Consider the following 18,657-nt stretch of genomic DNA (forward strand, 5'->3'; position numbering starts at 1 on the left):
CAGGGCGGGGCAGGGCGGGGCGCGCCCGCCGCCCCCGCGCACCCCGCAATTACCCGCCAAAAGCGGGCGGGCGGTGCGAGCCCCGGAGCGCGGAGGCGAAAAGCAGCCGGAGGTGCCGGGTATTAACATGGCAATGGGGGGGCGACTGGGGGGGCTCACCGGCTCCCCCCCAGCGCAGCACCAGCGCCCTTTTCTTGCCGAGCACGGAGCGAGCCCGGGGCTGCCAAAGCAAAGCGGCTTTAAGCGGGGACGAGGGAGCCCGCAACAACCGGCTTCGTCTGCACCCCCGGGATCGCCCCCCGAGCGCCCAGGACCCCCCCCTCCAAGGGAGCTGTTTTGGGGTGGCTGTGGTGGGGCAGGCACCTGCTGAGGTGCCCCGCGCGGGTTCTGCTCAGGGAGGGGAGACAGCCGCAGCAGCCACCCTCCCACCTGATCCCTTCTGGAAAAGGCTCCCCAAAATCCCCCCGTGAGCGAGGCGCAGGCTGAGCCCACCATCCCTCTGAACTGCGTGAGCCTCACTTGCCTGGGAAGCCGAGCACGTCCCGCACACACCGGCATGCATCCCCCCTCCAGTCACCAGCGCGTCCCTCGGCTTTCGGGGTTCACAATCGAGGCGCTGGCCCAAGAGCAGCAGCGTGAACTCATCCCTTTTTCCACTATCCCCACAAGAGAGGTCCAAACCCCCCAGCCAGCCCCGGAGCATCCATCAGGTGCCAGACAACCTGCACAGGCAGTGTGGCCCCACGGGGAAAGGGGGCACCTGCGTGTCCTGCCCAGCTCAGCCCCAGCCCTGAGCTCTGGAAACGTGCAGGATTCGATCCAGGCGTGGCATCGCCTTGTGGGGTGACACGGGTGGATGCGGGCAGCCTGCCCCAGGTGGGGGGGCTTGCCCCAGCCCCCCGTGATTGGGGTTTTGCACATGCCCTGGAAGCCAAGGTTTGCTGCCCTCCCCATTGTTTTTGTCAGCAAAGGCTGAGGCAGTTGGACTCCCTGATGGCAGCACATTCTCTGGGCTCAGTTTTGGCCTCCAGAGCTTCTCGGGAGGGGAGGTTCACAACTTGATTGCATGGTGCCTTTTAAAGAGGGAAATTATGAAGAACCTCTGCTTGTGAAAAGAGGAAATAATCATCTCTCCCCTGCCCAAAGGGAGACGAGAACAGAAAGGGATTTAAATACTTCCCTCAAGTCAAACAATTCAAAGAGTCGAGCAGGAACCCCTCTCTGTCAGCCACAAGCAGAGGAAAAAACAACGATGTAAATCATGAGATGCCAAATTCCCTTCCCAGGTGCTGCAGTCAGACCAGGCACTTTTGGGGTAAATTCTAGCATTTTGGTGCTCTGAAAAGCACCCAAAGCCATCAGGCCCCCCTGCACACCTCCTCCCAACACCCACCCGCACTTGGCTGGCACCGGGGCAGCACCGGTAAAGCCCCAAGCAGGGCCGATGCACTGGGCACACGTGCCCCCTGCACAGGATATTGCTTTCGGGGTTGTTAGCAGCAGCAGTAAGTTTAGCCTGGGCACTCGCTAATCTAGGATTGACAGCTGGGCCCGCGCCGCCTGTTACCAGCCTCCCGGCAGGCTATTTAAACCTGGTATTAATTTGTTTAATGTCATCAGCAGTTTGGCGTTACTGCAAGTGACCGTCAAGCAGAGGGGAGCATGGAGGTGTAAAGACCGGGAGGAGCCAGGGGCTGAAAACAATCTGGGGGCTGCTCTCCTTTCCTCTGGGACGACCATAAGCCATGGGCAAGTTTGGCATCTCCCAACCTCCAGCCCCACTGGCAAGGACTGGCTGGACCGACGTACAGCCCTGAACCCCACACTCCATCCACCCTCACCCCCAGCCCTGACCAGCCCCTTGAGTTCTACACAGCAATTTCATCAACAAATAATCTCCCCACTCTGGCCGGTGCTGAGTTTATCCCAGCCGGGCAGGCAGCTCCCAGCTGGCATCACCGCAGCTGAAGGGGGTTGAGCCAGCGTGACATGGAGCAGTGGGAGAGGAACGGCAGCGTGGGACAGTGCGTTTTATGGCCGAGCCTTTGAGGCGAGCTGGGGCTAATTGCAGGTGCTGATTACAGACCCCTGCCATTAACGCCTCCTGCCCTCCCCTGCCCAGCCGCAGCAGATCACTGGAATTTCCCAGCCATGCAGCGTGGGTCCAGCCAGTGCATAACTCGCTATATTTGTACGTGGACCCCAGTGCTGGCACACGGCAGCAGCACAAACCCTCCCACCGGGCCCAGACCCACGTCACCCTCCTGGGGGCATCACCAGCCACCCTGCACCCGGGGGAGCAAAGCCCGCGGCCGCTTCTTCCCACAATGTCCTCTGCGGGACAAAGCTGCTGCCGCCGAGCATCTTCACCAGAGCCTGCAGCTGCAAAGGGCGCCCGGGGGCCCTAACGACTGGCTTTACCATCCCTGTGTAACACTGTGGGAGGCACTAAAAAAAAAATAAAAATCAAAGCCAACAGGCATCATTGCGTCAGCCAGTACACACCTCCCGCAGTCACTACTTTTCGACACAGGTCGTTAACCAAACTCAGGGCCCTGACGGCAGAGCATTAGGAGAGAGCTGTGATGAAACCAGAGGTTCTTCTGCAAAGAGGCAAGACTGCCTGCCCCGGCATGGCTGCAGCCCCCCAGCAGTCCTCAGCCTGCAGCTCATCGCGCACGTCCTGGGAGAGGCAAATCCCGAACATGTAGTCGGGGGGGAGCGTTCACCTACACCCGCCGTAGAGCCAGGCTTGCTCGGGCAAGTCTGCTCAAGCTGTGCCTGCAGCCCAGGCGGCAGCAGCTCAAAGGGAAAGGGAGGGCAGGGAGATGGGAAGGGTGCTTGGGAAGCAGAACGGGTCTGGCTGTGGCCCATCAGGCTCAGTTTGCGCATGGGCTGACCCTAACACCGCAGATTCACTGGGCTCTTTGTGAGGACAGACTCCAGGAACAACAGAGTGATTACTCTGAAACCTACTGAGGGCAGTGTTAAACTCCCTGCTGGCTAAGACATGACCAGAACAGGCTCTCCCCAGCCTTAGACTCCAAAAGCAGCCTGGCAAATAGTGACCAGAATGGGGCAATGAACACGTCAACAAACAAGAAGGGAGACAGAGGGATGAAAAAACAGCAGGAAAGCAACCCCCGCCCAGGTCTACAGAGCCTTCCAGAGCCTTTCTGGCTGACTTTGTTCACTGAGGATTTAGGGTATAATTTGGGGGTGAAAGATGCCAGATAGGATCAAGACTGATACACCTGGAGGACGCGTATCAGTTTTCTTCTGCTCTGTAACCTGAGCCCCGTCAGAAGCAGAAGGCTCAGGCGTGGAGCAGCGTTTCATCCCCGCCAGGCCAGGAAGGCGGGCGCTGACCTTTCTTGCTCCTGAGTTTGCTCAGGATTAAGATAACATATTTTAAGGGCTGAATCCTCCCCCCAGGGGGGTTCCCACACGAAGAGGATGGGGTTTGCAGCTTGCGTTCCTCCCCCCGCCTCAATAGACAGGGACCCGGTCAAACCGTCAAGTCCGCAGGCAGATGCCCACCCCAAACAGATCAGGGCATCCTGATTTTTTAATTAATTCTCCCTGAAGATTTCTGCTTTTACACACCTAAAAAGAGCAAAGTAAACCAGGGGAGCTAACGCTGCATTTGTCTGTGTGGAGGGGTGACCCGCGGTGCTGGCTGGCCATCCCTGGGGGGGACGCACACCCCTGCCAGCAGCCCATGTGCAGCTGGAGGCTGCGGCCGGGGGGGGCTGGGGTTTAACCTCAATTTTCCCCACGAAGGGAAGGTCTGGTCTCATCGTGTTGCTAAGAACCAGGATAACAGCCAAACGCCTCAGCTTTTCTTCTCTGTTCTACTTTAATCTTCGCTGTTTCAGGAGCGGAGAACAATATTGCCCTTTCATTAATCCCAGCTCCTGCGCAAGGTCTCAGCTTTAAGCCGTGATAGAAACTACTCCATTAAGGGCCTTTTTGTTGCAGGGCAAGGCGTTAAAACATTATTTCCCCTTCATTTTAGTATGGATCTACCTCAAAAAAGCAGCTTAAAATTGCTTAAACGCGTATGCTCAAAATTGTCACACTTTAACAACAAGCCATGATAACTGCTGCCCGGGTGTCACCACAGAGGACAGCCACCACGTCCCCAGGTCTGGGGACGTTAAATAGGGGCTGCTCCATCCATTGTCACCCTCCAAGGGGACAGAGCTCCGGCATGCCCGAGGCCGGACACCCACAAGGAGCCCCAAGGACGAACAACTGCTTGAACACAGGAACTGCCGCGGGCAGGGATGCGGGAGGAGAGCCAGGGCTGCGCTCGCGGCTCCTGCGTTAATCATCTTTCACAGGGAGCTGTCTAATTACAAAGGCATCCAGGACAGGTCTGCAAATAGGGTGGAGAAACTGGATGACCTAAAAATATTTAATTATCAGGAAAAGGGATGGAAATTACACCTGTAAATAGTTGCAGAGAGGGAGAGTGTAATATTTTCCATCTAATTTAGGAGGGCCCTCCTGGAAGAAACAGGGCAGAGGATTTCACCTGCAACCACACTTTAACGCACGAAGAAACCCTTCACACGCCGCCGAGCCCCGGGCACGCACACACAGATCACAAACCCGGTGCTTTGTTTGAAATCCCGAGCTCACCCAGCGCTGCTGGGAAGGACGCCTGGAGCCCACCCCAGCGTGAAGGCACTTGGGTCTGCCAGCGTGGAGCCCACCCTGCACCTGACCTCTGATAATTGGCATCAACAGCAGCGCAACAGCTTGGAAATATTTGGAAGAGGTTTTGTGACATGAAGGGTACTAACTGGGAGCAGCTTGAGGAGCCACGTGAAATCCCACGCCTTCTGACAGCCGCCGTCGGCCCCCGGGCTGCGACCCCCGCAGCCAGGCGCCGCGCTCATCGGCACATCTGCCGCGGTTCCCCCCTTCGCCGGGTCTCCGGCCCCAGCCCGCCCGGCATGGCCGATGCCGGAGGCAGAGCCTCGGCAGCTCCGGCCACGCAGCATCCCACGTGGCCCAGCATTGTTATCCCCTTCCCGTGGCCAAGGGCTGCCGCACCCGGGGCAGCTGCCTTCCTCCTCATCCTCCTCGCTGGAGGGTGAAAAGCGTTTGCCGTGCCGGTTCCCCCCGGCCCTGTTCAGATTTCCAGGGGGGGGTTGCAGGGCTCCTGAGCCCCCACATGGGCTCAGCTGGGGGTTGGTGTGGCAACCAGCTACCCAAAATCTTCTCGATGTTCAATTAGCCAGGGGGTGATGCTGGCTCTGGTCTCGTCCACAAGGTCCCCGCTCAGCTCCGTGCCCCTCAGGGGGCTCCTGGGGACCTGGCAGGGGCTGGGGAGCACATCCAGCTGCGCGGCAGCACCATGGGGACGGGCATGCGTTCCAGTGCCACGGCACAGAGCACGCCAAGGCGCTCCTGCTGACACGGCAACGGTGGAATAAATGAAACGATTACTCATAAATCTACGGCCGTAGAAAATATCAAAGGTGAACTGGAGCAGCATTGTGTGCGAGGTTTCAAAAAGCAGCAACAACTCGGAGGCAAGAAAAAGGAAGGAAACCTGATTTAAGGCAATCACGCAATGACTGCAGTTAAATGCAGTCCTGCTCCAATAGACTATAACTGCCTCTCATGCACTAAAAGCAGAGAGGTGGCTGCTGCCCCGGGAGGAGCCACAGGGGAAAGGGCCACCAGTCCTTGTGCCGGAGGGACGCACACTGGTCACTCATGGCCAACCCACCCGGCACGCGTGGGCTTTGCACTGATCTGTTCTCAGCAATATCAGCTGTCCCGCGGCAGCAACCAGGGCTCGGCGAGACGGCAGGACCCCGGCAGTGGTGCGGTGGAGCAACGTCCCACTGTGTCGCACGGCCACAGAGCATCACGAACGTTGGTCCTGGGCTGGAGCGGGCCCGTGCCCGGCCTCACACAGCCAAAATGCGGGTGCAGCTGCCGGGGTCAGGCTGAGGTAGCCAGCACCCCGACTGCGGCTCAGCCCCCCAGCTCCTTGCTCCCCTCCCCGGCACAGCCCCGACCTCCGGGGCTTGGGCTGTCGCCATTTCTCAAATGGCCAGAATCCGGTTTTCTCCCTCCACGCAACCGCGCTGTGACACCGTGGGGTTATAAAAAGGAGAGATCACTCTGGGAAAGATGGCATAAAGCATGACGAGGGAAGATCATCTCTTCATAGAAAATTTTATATTGCTTACGACTTACTGTCTGTGAACATAAAACAGTTTAACCAGCCGACCCTAAATCACAGTGACAGCTTTACACTACCCACAAACCTTTGCTCGCCCTTATCCAGCTCAGTCCTACCTACCTCCCCTCCCCATTTGCCTTTTTTTTTTTTAATGCATGCTCGCTCCCCCCCTTTTCTCTGGGAGAGCAGCACACGCGTGTGCACACACATGCAGAGAAGCGGCTGAGGCACAGTGGGCACCGAGAGGGGCCCGTGGCTGGAGACTGGGAGGGATGAGCTGCGTTCCCAGCCTCGCTGTTCATTGAGACCCCAGACAAGGCACTTCCCCATCGCTGTCACCCCACCCCGGTCCCCCCCCCCAAGTTCGTTCAGCCCCGATGCTCTTCGGGATGGCGCCTCGGCGCAGGGCAGCTGCGCAGCCCTCGCACGCACAGCCCAGTGCGACCCGTTTTATCTGTCACGTCTAATCCCCGATGACAGCAGCCGGCGCGGGAGCGGGAGGGAGCGCGATGCTTCGCCTCTCCTCCCACGCCGGAGCAGGACAGCGGCTGCCCCCCATCCCCGGGGAGCGGCTGAGCCCCCCCCACAGTCACATCCCCCCGGGGCCACCGAGGTCCCACGCGTCCTCACCTCTCCGTGGGGATGCCGAAGGAGCAAAAGGCACCCTCGTGCCAGGGCGCTGGCTGGCAGAGCGAGGCTGTGCAGCAGCACCCGAGCGCTGGGGGAGGCACAGAGGACCCCCCTCCAGTAGGATGCCGTCAGCTTCGATGCCCAGGGCGGCCGCAGGAGCCGGGAGCTCCCGGAGCACCCCCGGCACGGACCCGGCACCTCGCCCCCCGCTCGAAGCTGCTGCTGGAGCCCTCCCTGGGAAAGGCCCTGCCAGGCTGGGTGCTCTCTCGGGATGGGGATCAGCAGCTGCTAACAAGCCGAGACACGCTCCTGGTTAGCTTCTGCTTTTTTCCATTTTTCCCCCCACTTAAAATAAATCCCAGGCTTTCCTCTTCCAAATCTGCTGAGCTGATGCTACATGGGAAACTGTGAAATATTCCATGGCTGCATGTTCCCCGTTGCTCTTAATCCACTTCCAATTAAGATCACGTGTGACGCATGCCTGAGCTAAGTGGCCATAAAACGCTATTGTTGCAACTTGATAGCAAACCAAATGGAAGAAAATTACAGCAAAATCCAAGATTAAGGATAGCTGGCTCACAAAATACAGTGCTTAAAAATAACATGAGGCAATTCCCTCCTGATTTCGGGAAAAATCGCCACTGCCAGCAGCATCCTCTGTACACAGCACAGCTCAGCCTCTGCCTCCCTGGCTCTTCTAGCAACACATCTCGGCAGCGTGCCGTGCAGAGGACAGCGCTGCCCGACTGCTGCTGCTCCCCTTACTGCTCCGATTGCCACAACCCCGCTGCGACCCCACGTCCACAGCACCCGCGCACGGTCCCACTGGGCACATACCAAACCTCCCCGGAAAGTTCAGCCGAGGGCCAGAGCCCCCCGGGCACCCCAAGCTGTGATTTAAGCCGACAGCTTCCCCAAAACCCATCCCAACCAGCTCATCCCAGCCCATCCCTGGCATCAGCAGCTCCCGCAGCGGAATGAGCCGGGTACACAGGAACGCTGCGCTGGCTGCTGCATCTTCCTGGGACTCAAAGGACCTAAACCCCTTTATCCCAGTTGCCAGAAATGATGGCAGCCTTTTGATGAGGGTGATTTTAAGAGAAGGAAAGAGAGGGGGAAAGCAGCACTAGAAATTTGGCTAGCATGTATCAGAGGAGGAATCAGCTGCACAGCCAAGCACAGGACCAGGTGTTCGGATCAAAGCTCTCCGCTCCCCCCGTGATGCCCCATCCTCGGAGGATGGACACAGCCCGCACCCTCCCCCTGAGAAGCACCTCACGAAGGTCAGCCCCATCTCACACCCAGGAGACCATTTGGGGGCTGGTGCGGGGCCAAAAGCCAGTCTCCAATATTTGTGTTGCCGCCAGCAGTTGCTGCTAGGGTCTCCCCTTCAAAATGACCCCATCCCTCCCACCACCTATGCCCTCACCCCAACGTTTGCACCCTCCTCACCCTCTGCCATGACACATCTCATCCCCTCAGACATGGGTCCAGTTCCCGTGAGACCCCCCCCGTTTCCCCTCAATGCACTGAGAAACCGCAGCTCGCTCTGCTCCCCTCCCAAACGCCCCTGTGGTTGCTGACCCCCACAGCCCAGGCACCAGGCTGCCAGCCCACCCAAAGATTATACTTGATATATATTATCATAGCTTGTTATCTTTTGGCTTGGTCTCTTTTTTTTTTTTTTTTAAGGCAAACCTCTCCCACAGATGCAGCCAGAGCATCCACCCCAGCCCCCCACCGCAGCAGGGCTCCGACCTCCTCCTCGCTCTGAGCATCACACACACAACAGCCTGCGCCAGGCTGCACTTGCACAAGGCAAAGCCCAGTAGCTTCTCTGCGTCATTTTTTGGCCGAGAGTTTAAATTCTAAGGATCTTTTTAGAATAAGTGTGTCAGGAAAAAAAAAAAAAAAAATCCCTGTATCCTCTGGCCAGAAATCAGGGTGCAGAGCAGAGGGGCAGTGCCCTTATGGGGAAGGCACTACATCAAGAAAATCCTTCTAACAAAAGTTAACAGCTAATCAACTTTTTTTTTTTATTTGAAGTTACCGACTCAATAAAATCAGAGATTAATTATGATACAGTTATTAATCCATGATAAGCTGAATAGCTGGGCTTTTCAGAGGGAGAGCAAGTTAATGGGGTATTTTCAGAGGATTTAAAAAGGGAGCAGTTTCCTCCAGATTAATGGGCTGGCACAAGGCTGATGTGCCAAGAGGAGGGTTTGGGCTCCCACAGAACCTCTCACGTGGAGCTCAGAGGCCCTTTTCCCCCACGTGAAATGGCTTTTTTCGGTATAACAGGAGCATTTAGTGGACTGGAGCTTTTCTGCCAATTCCCGGTGATGGGGGTCAGTCTCTCCCCTTCTCAGCCCTCGGCAGCTGGGCTGGGGCTGGGGCAGGGCGGCTGCTCCCCCCAGCTCTGCACAGCACCCAACCCTGCCGGGGCTCACTGCCACCAGGAGCCTCAAGGAACATCACCACAACGGGGAAGGGAGAAGCCTGGGAATAAGCAGAGGGAAGGAAAACGTACAATTACACAACTGCGCTTCTTCAAACGACACCTGATCCCAGCAAACATCTTTAAGACATGAAAAAAACATTAAATTTCCCCCACTGAGATTCCAGGTTATTCAAATCTGATCGGAAAAGCTATTTTTAATCATCTTTGCTCGCAGCTGAAGGGAGCAGCCGAGGCCAACCGAGCAGGAGGACTCCGTATGCTTGTCCTTCGCTAAATTTACAGAAGCTTAAAATATGAACCCCGCTACCATTTGGCCACGAGGTTATCGATCCACAGACGGGTAGATGCAGCGTCTGTCACAGCTGAATATTAAAGACCCTTTAACGCACAGGGTGGGCACGGATCTGCTGTTAGGAAGTTCAGGAGAGCCTGATGCGCTGCATCGACATCCCCAGGAGGTACGTGCCCAGTTACCGGCTGGGGTCAAGCAGGAGCGGTCCCCCACCCAGCCCCTGCGAGACCCACGCCTGTCCTTCCCCACTCACCCGCTGCTCCTTTATGTTCCCAACTGCTCCCCCCCCGCCAGTATCTATAACTAATCTTGTCAGCCGACATCAGGCTCAGGGGCCGTGCCAGGCGAGGGAGCGCTGCGAACGCAGCTCCTGGCCCAGCCGGACCCTTGGCTTTCCTTGCCAAATTTCTCCAAAAAGTCCCAAAAGCAGGAAAGCAGCAAACCACTGCAGGAATTAAGGAGGAAGCCAGAAAAACCAGCTTTCCCCCCTGCAGCATCGCTGGTGCAGCTCCCGGCAGGCTGCCAAGGCTGGTCACGGACGGGGGCTCCCGACAGCACGGCCGGAGGAGCTGGGCACATTCCCACCGCGCCTGCCCCGGCTTCGAGGACATCCTGGCCCAGCCGGCGACACGGCCATTGCACCCCGATTAGTCCCCAATTAGACTCTAATCCTGCATGTTTGCATATTGTTTAAATCAATACATTGGATTTTATTGCAGACAAAGCGCCACTGAGCATCGCCCTGTTTATTAAAGACAATTAAAGGATTCCATGCATAACATGAAATTGAAAAAAAATTAGACCGGCACCCATTTTCTTGGTAATTAACAGCTGAAGAGCTCTGACAGCAGAGAGCAGCAGGGGGAAGGCAGAAGGAAACACTCGCTGCAGCTGACCTCTGAGATGCCGGGTGCCGGAGCACACAGAGCAGGATCCCACTGCAGGATCCCACAGCCACCACGCATCAGCCAGGCTGTTCACGGCCAGACCCACCAGCTCCACTCCCTCTGCTGCTCTCCATGCCAGGGCACTGTTTTCCCAGGCGATGCTCCAGGTCGTTTTCAGGACTTGTCTACTGGCAGGGTTATCCCAGCCCAGCAGAGAGCACGACTGTGAACCTGTACTCCTTGGTCAGCACAACACGCTGCGGGGACCCTCCATTTGCTGGCCGAGAACAGCTCAACCAGGCCACCGACAGCCTGGGTGATGCCCAGGGACACGAGGCTTTGTTCAGCAGCGCAAGCACCCCTGGGATCCTTCTGGGGGTCTCCTGCGGTTTAACACCACAGCCCATTGCTTTCATCTGGATAAACCAGCCTTCACACGCCGCAGCCCCATGCTTGTGATGGAGGAGCCGTTCGAGGGGAGCAGGTTCCTCCCCCCAGCACCCAGAAGCAGCCCTGCCTGCTGCCAAAATCCGGGGTTCGGCTGGCACCCCCCGTGCAACGCAAGATAACTCCCACCGGCAGCCGCCAGCCCCTCCCCGGCTCCCGGAGCGGCGCAGACTCCCGTGGGGTCCCCACGTCCCCTCCCGGGGGCCCATCCCCTCCGCTGCAGACCCAGCGATGCTGAACCTGTCACGCCGATTTCTCTGCTCATCTCAAGCCTTTCTGCTCTGCAAACGCGCACAGACAGACATTTCAGCGGCTAATTGGGGAAACCGGGACCTTTCCCTTTGCAAGGAGCCGTTATTTCCGTGCAGAGCTGCTGAGCGGGTGGGGACGGCAGCACAGGGAGATCCAGTGCGAGGGCTGGGGGACAGCACTGGGCAGCCCCCGAGAGGGGCTGGGTACGTAATGCCATGGAGGCACGTGGAAGGGAGGAAAAAGAGCTTGTGACATGTATTGGCACCAGCACACAGCTGGTTCTGCACGTTTTGGCTCAATCCTGCCCACCCAGCCTCAGCACTGGGTTTGGGGGAGCAGACTGGAAGCCCCCAGGGCTGGGAAAGGCCATTCGAGTGGGCTCGGGGCTCGCACAGACCCTCCTGGCATGGGAGATGCCTGGACAGGGTGTCCTTCCCACCACCCCCCAGCACCCACTGCCCTCGGCCAAGGTGGGGTATGAGCTGCTGTCAGCTCGGATCTGCCCGGGAAGCTGGGAGACTCCTGCTACAAAGGAGAATGCTTCCCTGCCACACTTCAGCGAGATGCGAGCTGACAGGGCCTGGGGACGCCAGCTCCAGCAGCGGGGGAGCATGAGCTGCTCTTTACATCCCGTGACTTTTTTGGGATACTGGTGGAAGGGCCTTTTTTGGGAGCAGTGGACAGCAGGGGAGCAAATTCCTGAAATGCTCCAGCTCAGCCCAACCTGCGATGAGCAGCCCCTGAGATCATCCAGGAGGAAAAAGGGAAGGCAGCAAACCCTTGTCCCTACCCTCACCCAGCAGTTTGGACTGGCACAAAAGCAGTGCTGGAGGCTGTGCCTGCAGCCACTGCTCCCTGTTTTGGGGTAGCGCAGCTCTTTCTGCTCATTTGGCACCAGAACTGGGGGGTCCGGGTCCTGGCTGCAGGAGCACAAGGACACCAAGAGCAACCTGAGCTCACTTGGGCACCACTGAAAATCACAGGCAGCAATTAAATCACTCTTGACCCAGTTGAATTTGAACTGGCATCTGCAACACGAAGACATCTTTCATCTGTGGACATCCCATATCTAATTGTCGCCTGCACTGCAATTCATCGTGAGACAACAGAAATCTATGATTTGCCTTGCAAGAAAACGCCTAATGAACAATAATTTGTTTTTAAGTTGGGGGTCTTTCTGGCATAGAGCTAATAAATTGTAATGATACTGATTAACACATCTGTTTGCCAGCTAAGCTCCTCCACAGCTTTGCTCCACGAAATGCAAGCGATTACAGCCTTTGCAGAAATAGCTGATCAGAGAAGCCAGAGGGGAAACGGGGAAGATGGAGCAGCATCTGTGAAAGCTGCCTTTGATGTAGCTGTAGATGTCAGTGCGAGACAGAGATTCCAGCTCAGAGGAATATCCCATCTTTGTCTAACTCAATTATTTCATTTAATCCATTGTCTTTAATAACTCTCCCTCTCCTCCCAAGGCTCCCCCAGTGCTGACACATTATCAGACACCCGCCTTAGCCTGCCCTCTCAGTGGGTTGTGCCAGGCTGAGCCCATTGCCAGAGCAGGCAGCTTGGCCAGGAGCTGCCCAAGAAGGGGCGACTGCTCCTGTGACCACAGGCAGGTGCATTTTCTCAGCACCCAAATGTGCTGGTTTGGCTGGTGAAGGGCTCCAAGAGGAGTGTGATGGGGCAGGGCCCCCCGAGCACCAGGCTTAGCCCAAGCCATCATCACCTCTGCCCAGCTCTGCCTGCACGCTGCAGCCCAGGCAGGAGCACAGACCAGGAGCTTTTCCAGCGCTTGTCCTTAGCTCACTTGGGCAAGGCAGAAAAGACTGGTCCGCTTTTCTCAGCAGCGGTGGACGACTGGGTTTGGGGAGGGATCAGCCCCTCTCCTAGCACAGGTGACATGGGGCCAGGTGGCACCGAGCACCCACAGTGCCAGCGGCGTGACCAGCGCAGAGGGGACACGGGCATCACATCAACCGGTTCCCAGCCCTAATTTGTGATTCGCGGTCGCGTGCCTCCCTCCGGGCTCACGCCTCAGGAGGCTGGGAAAAGTTGCCCATGACAAAGCTGGAAATGACATTTTTAACCAAAAGCGTGGGGGAGAAGGTCAGCTCCAGTCGAGTGGAGCAGGCTGCGGTGGGAGCAGCATCCTGCACAGGCACCGGTTCCCCACCACCACGGAGGGGGGGAGGAGGGTTGGGGAGGTGAGGGGAGCAGATGCCGTCTGCAATTTCCCCACATAAGCAAATTGCAGTCCTGTGCAAGCAGAAGCTAACTTCACCTTGAACGCCAGAGCAAAGCGTGCGCAAGGCTGACAGCGCAGCAAAGCCCCAAGGGCTGTGACTGTCTGCTGGAGCCCTGGACGCTGGCGGAGGTCAGGGACGACGCAGAAGTACAAAGAGCATACTTGCACGCTCCGAGATTCTTTGGCTCGATAGGAAATGCATCCCTGGACAGCCTCCCATCGAGCCACAACTGGGTCCGGGGGGAGAATCTGGAAGCTACAGGCTAGAATTTATGAGCCCTGCTCCCATTAAAATAGCAGGCAATATTTCCATCTGTCAGTAAACAATGATAAACAGACCAGCTCCTTTGCATATCCTAGGCCTTGCTCAAACAAAACCACCACCAGGGAGGGCAGGATTTGGCATACAGATGACCATTGCCATGCTAGGAATTTACGGCTCCAGCCTGCCCCGTCTCTAGCAAGTGCAGAAGCAGGTATTTATACAGACTGATCCATAGAGGTCTGCCAAGGCCAGGGCAGCATAGCCAGGGCCCTGGCACTGACCGCAGCACCCAGTTACCCACCCTCTTGGTTTGCTGGGGATGAGCATCCTCCTGACCCGGCTGTGAGCCGGGTCCCATCAGCACTTTCCTGCCTTTGAAGAAGTCCAGTGCTCAGCAGGATGGAAAATGCTGGAGGGGAACACGGGTCCAGATTCTCACCCAGGACCTCCCCACCCCACAGATGTGCCAGAAGTCACCAGTGAGCACAGCAGCAAAGGCACAAGCACTGAGGGAGGACAGCCACCCAGTACGCAGAGAGCATCGTCTGTGTGTGGGACACGGTGCCATGATCACCCATCCCACTAACTGGGGCTGGGACGGCCAGACGCAGCAGGTTTTACCACCCTGCAACCCGCTCCTGCTTTGCTGTTTGCAAAAGCATTGCAGATTTGTTTGCCAACAGATGTTGCCAGCTTCAGATGTTATTAAACAAACATTTCCTCACAAAACTGGGAGTAGACTCCAACCCCTTACTGCTCTTCAGCAGAGCAGCTCCTTGCAGGACGGCACGCCGTGGGCCGCAGAAGGGCAGCCGGGGGGCACGGTGCTGGGCAGTGAGGGGCTGGCATCGAACGTGCGGTTTTACAGGATTCCGGCACATTCCTGCCCTTTCCCCTTCCCCTCAACTTCTCATCACCCTCACACCAGATAAAGGCATCAATTAGCTACAAAGTGCTTTGGAGACCTCAGCTCATTAATCCAGCTTGTAATTAGTCTGTAAGGAAAGGAGGTTGGTTGCCAAGCCAGCTGCCCAATGCAGCTCAAAGGGGGCTGCACCAGGACCCCCTGCGACCGCTGGTCCCTGCAGAGCAGCCACAGGGTGCACAGCCAGCGACACCCTCCTCGAACGGCAGCGGGGTCCCAGGGAAAGCACTGGCCTCAGGCTGGGAATACTGGGCTCCGGGCACTGCTCTGGGCACACCTGTCTGCACCAGGAAGAACAAATGCCCTTGGTTTGCTGCTTAATGCAAGGCAAACCCTCGCAGCCGAAAGGCTCAGGCAGAGCTGGTCAATCGTTGTTGCAGGGTGACATTTGTGGGCACGTTTCCCTGCTTTTATGCAGGAGAAAATCTGCAGCAGTCAGCTGTACGGGCCCAGGCCAGGTAAATGCCAACAGATGGCACAGAGGGCAAGCGAGTCCTTGCCCCCGCACGAGCTCCAGCCCGGCGGCACAGCACCTGCCGTGTGCCAGCATCCCTGCTGCGGCTGATGGGCGAGGGGCCGGGACCACCCACCCACCCACCCAGACCCCGGGGACAAGCGCCAGCCCTTCTTGTACGCTCAGAAAGTGCCCCCAGAGAACTAACGAGAGGGGCTTAGAGGAGACTGCTGTCACCAAGGTGACATTTGGAAAAAAAACAGGCAGGAAAGCGGAGACTTGGTTAGTCAGGCTCAGCATGATGGGATCACCTCGTTGCTCTTTAGAAGAGGCTTTGTCCAGCCACCAGCAGACATGCTCCTTCCTCGTGCTGCAGCCTGACTAGTTAATACACGGCTCTGCACTGCCTGGACTTGCTAACAACATGGAGTGGATGTCAAGCCTGCCTGGAGGGATGACACCGGGCTGCTCTCTTGCCAGTCATAACACAACAGAGGTTTTTTACAATAACTAGGCAACTAACAGGAGCTCCACCGCCAAAAAGAGAAACCCTCCCCAACTCACAGCAGCCTCAGACCACTACACCCCCAGCACGGCATTACATGGACAACCAGCAAGTAGAAGAGGCCACTGCGCACGTCACCCCCAGGAGTTCAGATACAGGTGCTTCAGGGCATCCCACAAAAGATACCTTCGCCTCCTAATGCTGCAACACCCGAGGTCCGTGCACTCAGCCCATCTCCTAAACACTTCGCAAAACAAAACCACGGACCCTAAAACATCATGTCAAGGGCAAACACGGAGCTGTCTTGGCTGCCACTTCTGCTAAGTGTTTTTTTTGATAAACATGGGTCTCTAAACAGAAAACAAGACCCACCCTTGTTGCAATGCTGGTGCTTCCTTCTCACTGGAACAGATAGACCCTGTTAAACACATCGAGTCCAGATGGCACAGCTTCTCTGGTTTGTTGTAGGGCCCATCAAGTGTCGGTGTCACAGCAGACAATATCCCAGTGCTCGCTGGTATCCCAGTGAGCTAACGGCAGGCAAGAGATCCCCTTGTACAAGGGACTCGGGGCAGTGACCTCCCCTGTGCAAACACACCACAGAAGCCCTCCCCGGGCAGCCTCTCCTGGGGCTGCAGGACAGAAGCAAGATCCCCCACCACAAGCCAGCACAATGAGACAATTTGCCAAGGACGTTATGTGTCAGAGGGCCAGTGGAATCCAAGGCAGCTACATACTGCCAGAGTATCTGAGCACAGAACACAGCAGGTTAGCAGGGGTTGCCAGTGCAGAGCACCCCAACAAAAAAATGAAGTTTCAGGAGATCATAGCTTCCCACAAAACCTCCAACCATATTTGAAAGCATCACTTGAGAGCTTTTAACCCTCGGCACCAAAATCTAAGCAGTATTTTGAGACAACAGCAGCCAAACTCAGCACAGTTACAGGACACGTGCACAGCAGGAGGCTGGAGGGACAGGGTCAGGATGGCACCTGGAAAGCAGGTAGCCAGTAACCCAGAAGCCGGCAGCCACTCCACCCTTGGATGTGCTCATCCCAGCTGCACAAGTCATCTACAGAAACCCAAGAAGATGCTCACAAAGACACAGAGTACCAGCAACCATACTTGCACATGGACGGGACCCACATGCATCCATCCATCCGGCGCAGCAGCGCGGGCTCTCAGGCCCCAAAACCACTCGAGGACCGGCAGTGACAGCGTGCTGGGGAAGCCCCTGGAGTTCAGGCAGACAAGCAAGTGACAGATGCCGAGGACAGCACAGCGTTCCCGAACATCCCACAACTCCAGCACACCAAGCCCAGCGGAGTAGCTGTCCCAGAGCAAGGGCAGCCTTTGGGCAACCCTGACCTGATGGATGGGCTCCTACCTTGGGCTGCTGGCATCTTCCCCTTGTTGAGCTGCTTGAGGCGCTTCTGGTGGGACTTGCCGTTGTAGTGGATCTGCGCCTGCGCAGCCGAGTTGAGCTGGATGTTGCAGACCTCGCAGAGCGTGAAGGACTGGTGCTTCTTCTCCCGTTTCACGCGCTGCTCAGGCTGGCTTAGCGGGCAGCTGGCCGCCTCCACCAGCCGCACCCCGCTCTCGGGGTTGTGGGATGGGCTCAGGGGCCGCTTCATGCCTGCGGGAGGAAGGACAGACCTGCCGTGAGGACAGAGGGATGGGAACAAGGGGCCAAGCGAGGCAGGAAAATCAAGCACAGGTCCCATGCCTGTGGGGTGCCCAGGCTGCCTGGATCTTGCTCCCTGAGCAAGAACAGCAGCATTTACATCTCTGCAAGAAGTTGCATTAGGCAAGATCAGTGGCATTCCTAAGAGGTTAGTGCTGGAGTAGGGAATAACACACTTCTTCCAAGTTTCTATCACCAAACGACACGCCTCATGTCAGTTAAAGTCTTTGTGTTCACTCCTGGGCAGCACCATAGGTTGGCCGAGGGAAGAGCTGGGATGGTAACCAACTCTCTGCAGGCAAGAAATTCAACTGGTTGGACTCGTGTGCTGCTCTGGTGTCCTGCAGCCCATCCCCGCCATGGCAGGAGGAGGACCAGCAACAGTACCTCAAGCCACGAGCACTTTCTAGCCCATGTTAAGTGTGTGCCTGTCCTGACCGCAGGGTTCTGCGGGAGCAACTCGCATTGGGAGCTCAAGTCCCAGACCCACACAGGGCCACCATGTGGAAGAGCTGCCCACGGAGGGGTTGTGGTCAGCCAGGGACGGCCCTCCTGCAGCCTTCGCCTCACAGACACACAGTCCCCACTGCCCGACCCCGAACTGGGAGCTGGTGGGACATCCAGAACTGAGCCTTGGAGAGGCCCAAAGGTCACCCGAGCCCTGTGATCCAGTTACCACCCTGGAGCTGGCAGCTGCCAGTTACAAATACACACAGGCACGCTGTGCCGAGACACCCCAAGGGGCCAAGAGCGGGGGACTGGGGTGTCTGTGGGTGGCCAGACAGGCTGCAAAGGTGCACTGCAGAGATGCCCTTGGCATCCTCGGGAAGGGCTGTGCAGACACTGCTCGGGGGTTCACCGGTGCCCTCCTCGGACGTTAGGGACCAGATCAGGGGCTTTGGTTTATGCAACAAGCAGCCTGAAGCACCGTGGCCATCCCTGCCTGACTTGGTGCAGCACCATCCTGGGAAACCTCACCCAGCAGCTCCAGCCACTGCTCCTGATGGTGGGAAGCCCTGCACATCCCCTCGGACACGGCTTGCGTTCCCCAGTCCCGCACCCACCTCCGCGCCCATGTTTTTGCTGCGGGAGGTGACGGGCCGAGCTCCCGCAGACTCCCCTCTGGGACAAATCACATAATTCCTCTCCAGAGGCGACCCCTCGCAACTTGAGCACCCCAAGAATTACCCCCAGCTCCCCAGCAGCCAGCCGGGGGTGCTCTGGGACCCCGGCGGGGGGGGGTTGGGGGGGCCTGCCCTCCCCCCCCAGCACCCCGAGCCTCCCAGGGGAGGAAGGTCTCGGTGCGCTGACAGCAGCCAGGCACAACTCGGCCCCGGGAGCCGGGCAGGGGGGGCCCGGCGGGGCCCGGGCGGTCTCCGGGCGCTGCAGCCCCGGC

The 18,657-nt window shown here is 57.6% G+C and overlaps 1 protein-coding gene across 1 annotated transcript in view; it reads right to left on the reverse strand.

Annotated features, from left to right (window-relative positions):
• The window catches only part of LOC104843038 (zinc finger protein 862), a 33,400-nt gene extending 16,189 nt beyond the window's left edge, over positions 1-17,211 (reverse strand). The window contains exon 1 of the mRNA XM_010585728.1: positions 16,965-17,211. Within this exon, the coding sequence (XP_010584030.1) occupies positions 16,965-17,211 (247 nt within the window). The remainder of the gene's footprint in view (positions 1-16,964) is intronic.
• Positions 17,212-18,657: the final 1,446 nt, after the last annotated feature.

The sequence above is a fragment of the Haliaeetus leucocephalus genome, unplaced genomic scaffold (genome assembly GCF_000737465.1).
Source record: "Haliaeetus leucocephalus isolate CR32 unplaced genomic scaffold, Haliaeetus_leucocephalus-4.0 Scaffold110, whole genome shotgun sequence".
NCBI lineage: Eukaryota > Metazoa > Chordata > Aves > Accipitriformes > Accipitridae > Haliaeetus > Haliaeetus leucocephalus.